The sequence below is a fragment of the Lolium perenne genome, chromosome 2 (genome assembly GCF_019359855.2).
Source record: "Lolium perenne isolate Kyuss_39 chromosome 2, Kyuss_2.0, whole genome shotgun sequence".
Lineage (NCBI taxonomy): Eukaryota > Viridiplantae > Streptophyta > Magnoliopsida > Poales > Poaceae > Lolium > Lolium perenne.
Window position 1 is genome coordinate 48246991 of NC_067245.2, and position 2970 is coordinate 48249960.

Consider the following 2970-nt stretch of genomic DNA (forward strand, 5'->3'; position numbering starts at 1 on the left):
GCTTGGGAGGAGGTGGAGGTGGAGGTGGAGGTGGAGGTGGAGGTGGTCGGGGAGGACCGGACTTTGAGCCACCACCCTCGGCTCGTGCGACGTTGCTTCCGGGTTCTTTTGGAGGGGACGTCTAGAGAGGAGGCGGAGACGGAGTCTAGAGCCGAGGAGGACTCTAGCCGCGGGTTTGAGACTCCGGAGGAGGATGGGCGGCCGAAGGCACTGAAGATTCGTGGGGAAGCGAGAGTCCCCGACGAGAGGAAGGAGCCTAAGACCCATGAGGCGAAGACCCTTATTATTCCTGCTGGCACTGAGTAAGTGTACTAATTTGGCAATTTCGATTTTCAAGTACTAATGTTTGATTTTCATGTGCTAATGTTTGATTTTCATGTGCAGCAATTGGATATTTCCTCCGGGGGTCAAGGGGCGCCTGCCTAGCAGCATGATTGGAGCTTTGCTTAGGAAGTTACGGCCGGGCAAGTACTATCCCTCGGCACTGTCCCAGTGGCGAGATGAAGCTAGCCACTACTTGGACGGACTACGAGAGTGCCCCTGGCGTAGGCTTCCCGACGGCTGCTGAGGCCGTGATGAGAAAGTTTTGGGTAAGACATATTTTCTCGAGCTTCGTTCATATTTGATGACCCCAATGTTCTAACTCATGAATCTCACAATTGTTTTTTGCATGATTGAAGTGTTTTTATCGTGTGGCGCCCGAGGTTGAGGAGGCGGCCGCGAACAGGACTTTGCGGGCGACTTGTGAGAGGTTGACACCGCAGGTGTGGTACAACCAAAGGATCACGTCCGCGGGTCACTTCTGGGCAGAGAGAGGCGAGAGGGTCCATAAGCCGGACATTGTCGGTAAGAATGCTAAGGCCGAGTACGAGATGACGGTGGAGGACTACATGTCGGTGAGTAAAATGTCAATGAGATTCTACATTGCTACTAAGTTGCGATTGCATTAGATTGAGTTGAGTATTGCATTTTCAGGTTATCCCGATTGGGCCGAGCCGCATGCCGAGGCATGGGAGGAGATGGTTAGGACGAGGTGGCTCAAGATGGACGAGGACTTTGCAGCCGTGGCGAGGCGGAACGCGGAGAACCGAGGCGACGGTGGCACACACTGTGGGGGAAACCTCAGCTACGAGCGCTACAAGGGGAAGACGGTATGTATACATTTTATTTTCCTTCAGGTTCAAAGTTGGTACTCACAACATTTCCTTTCGCGATGCAGAGGGCCGCGTTAGGACCCGAGGAGGAGATGTCGGACCTCGAGATATACAACAAGATGCGGCTTAAGAAGCCCGATCTCTCGCAGCCTCAGCCCTCGCTCCCTGAGTACTTCGGCACCTACGCCGAGGACGTCGAGAACTACTGCGAGATGGTGAGGCATCGTCACCCGGAGGTGGATGACCCCATGAGCGCGGAGGTCGACGAGGAGTCGTTGGTCCTGTCGTCCGGAGGGTTGCCGCATGGCCGTCTCGCCATGCTGAACAAGGCCGTCAAGCATACCCTCACCACGACCTTCACGCGTCTCAAGGCGGGACTCACCAAGGACAGCCCCCCTCTCCCGCCTCGTCGCCGGGCTCGGCAACAACCCGCATACGACGTAAGTTTCCCTCATTTCCATCCTCTTTCCGACTTTCGTTCATACATTGCTAAGTGCTAACGAGACATGAATTTGTGAAATTGTAGCCTGACTTCGAGGCGGCCTACGTGGTCGCTCATCAAGAATATCAGGTGGCCTTCAACCAGCACCAGCAGCACTTCATGGAGTACATGGCATATATACATGTAAGTTCCAACCTTTGTTTTCGCAAATGATGACAAGTCCCACTTTCCCCTAGTTTGATGCTTCATTTCTTCAAAGACTGACATGTAAACTATCTTGCAGGCGTCGATGGTGGCCAATCAAACTGGACAGACAGTGGATTTAGGGCCGATGCCTCCCTTTCCGGGGCCGGCGCCAAACATGCCATCGAAGGAAAATTTCGCTGCGGAGTACTATGGGAGAACAACGGTAAGTTCTTCGCCAAACCGAATACTACGGCTTTCCTTTGCCTCGCAAATTGCTAACATATCGGGAACATGTGTGTAGGGAACGGGATGTTCCGGAAACCAGGGTGGTGGGAGGGAGATCACACCGGTTCATCATGGTGGTCCTTCTCCCGGTGCTACACCCGGTACTTCTCCCGGTACTTCTCCCGGTCCTTCTCCCGGTGGTTCTTCCGCAGCTTCTACCGGAAGGAATCGGCCGGTGTTTAGCGGCGACGAGCTCCTCTAGTAGTCCCATGTATCTTATGCACACTATGGCACCATGCATGTATGCACACTATGTATGCATCCTATGTCACTATGACACTATGTATGCAACCTATGGCACTATGACACTATGTATGCACTTGATGTTATATGTATTTGCACTTCATGCCTATGAATTTCATGTGAATTATATGTGCTTGTGTATCCTGCCAAATCTGGAAAACGCGCGAAACAGCAAAGCGAAAAAATGTACCAAATGGTACCCTCTACGCCGACGGGTTCCCCCTCGGGGTAGCTCCCAGGATCACCCAGGGCGCGCCACGCGTCCAGTAATGGACCAAATGGTCGAGCCTACGCCGACGGGGAGGCCCTCGGGGTAGCGGCCGTCGCCCAGGGACGCCCAGGCCGCGCCACGCGTCCAAGTACGCCGACGGGGAGGCGCTCGGCGTACCGGCGCCAGGATCGCCCAGGCTGCGCCACGTGTGGCGGTACGCCGACGGTGAGGCCCTCGGCGTATCGGGAGGTAGGAGCGACCAGGCGGCGCCACGCGTCCAACTACGCCGACGGGGAGGCCCTCGGCGTATCGACCGCCAAGGTCGACCAGGGCTCGCCACGCGTCACCGTACGCCGACGGTGCGGCGCTCGGCGTAGCCGTAACGGCCGTCACCTTGACGGTGCCGGTTAGCGACCTGCGCCGACGGCCACTACGCCGAGGGGTGGAGC

The 2970-nt window shown here is 55.9% G+C and overlaps 1 protein-coding gene across 1 annotated transcript; it reads left to right on the top strand.

Moving 5' to 3' along the window:
• The first annotated feature begins 1272 nt into the window (after positions 1 to 1272).
• Positions 1273 to 2296, top strand: LOC139835148 (uncharacterized). The gene is made up of 4 exons (XM_071825108.1): positions 1273 to 1594; positions 1681 to 1779; positions 1880 to 2005; positions 2084 to 2296. Exons 1-4 carry the CDS (start codon positions 1274 to 1276, stop codon positions 2267 to 2269), a joined length of 732 nt encoding a protein of 243 aa, XP_071681209.1. The 5' UTR covers position 1273; the 3' UTR covers positions 2270 to 2296.
• The last annotated feature ends 674 nt before the right edge of the window (positions 2297 to 2970 follow it).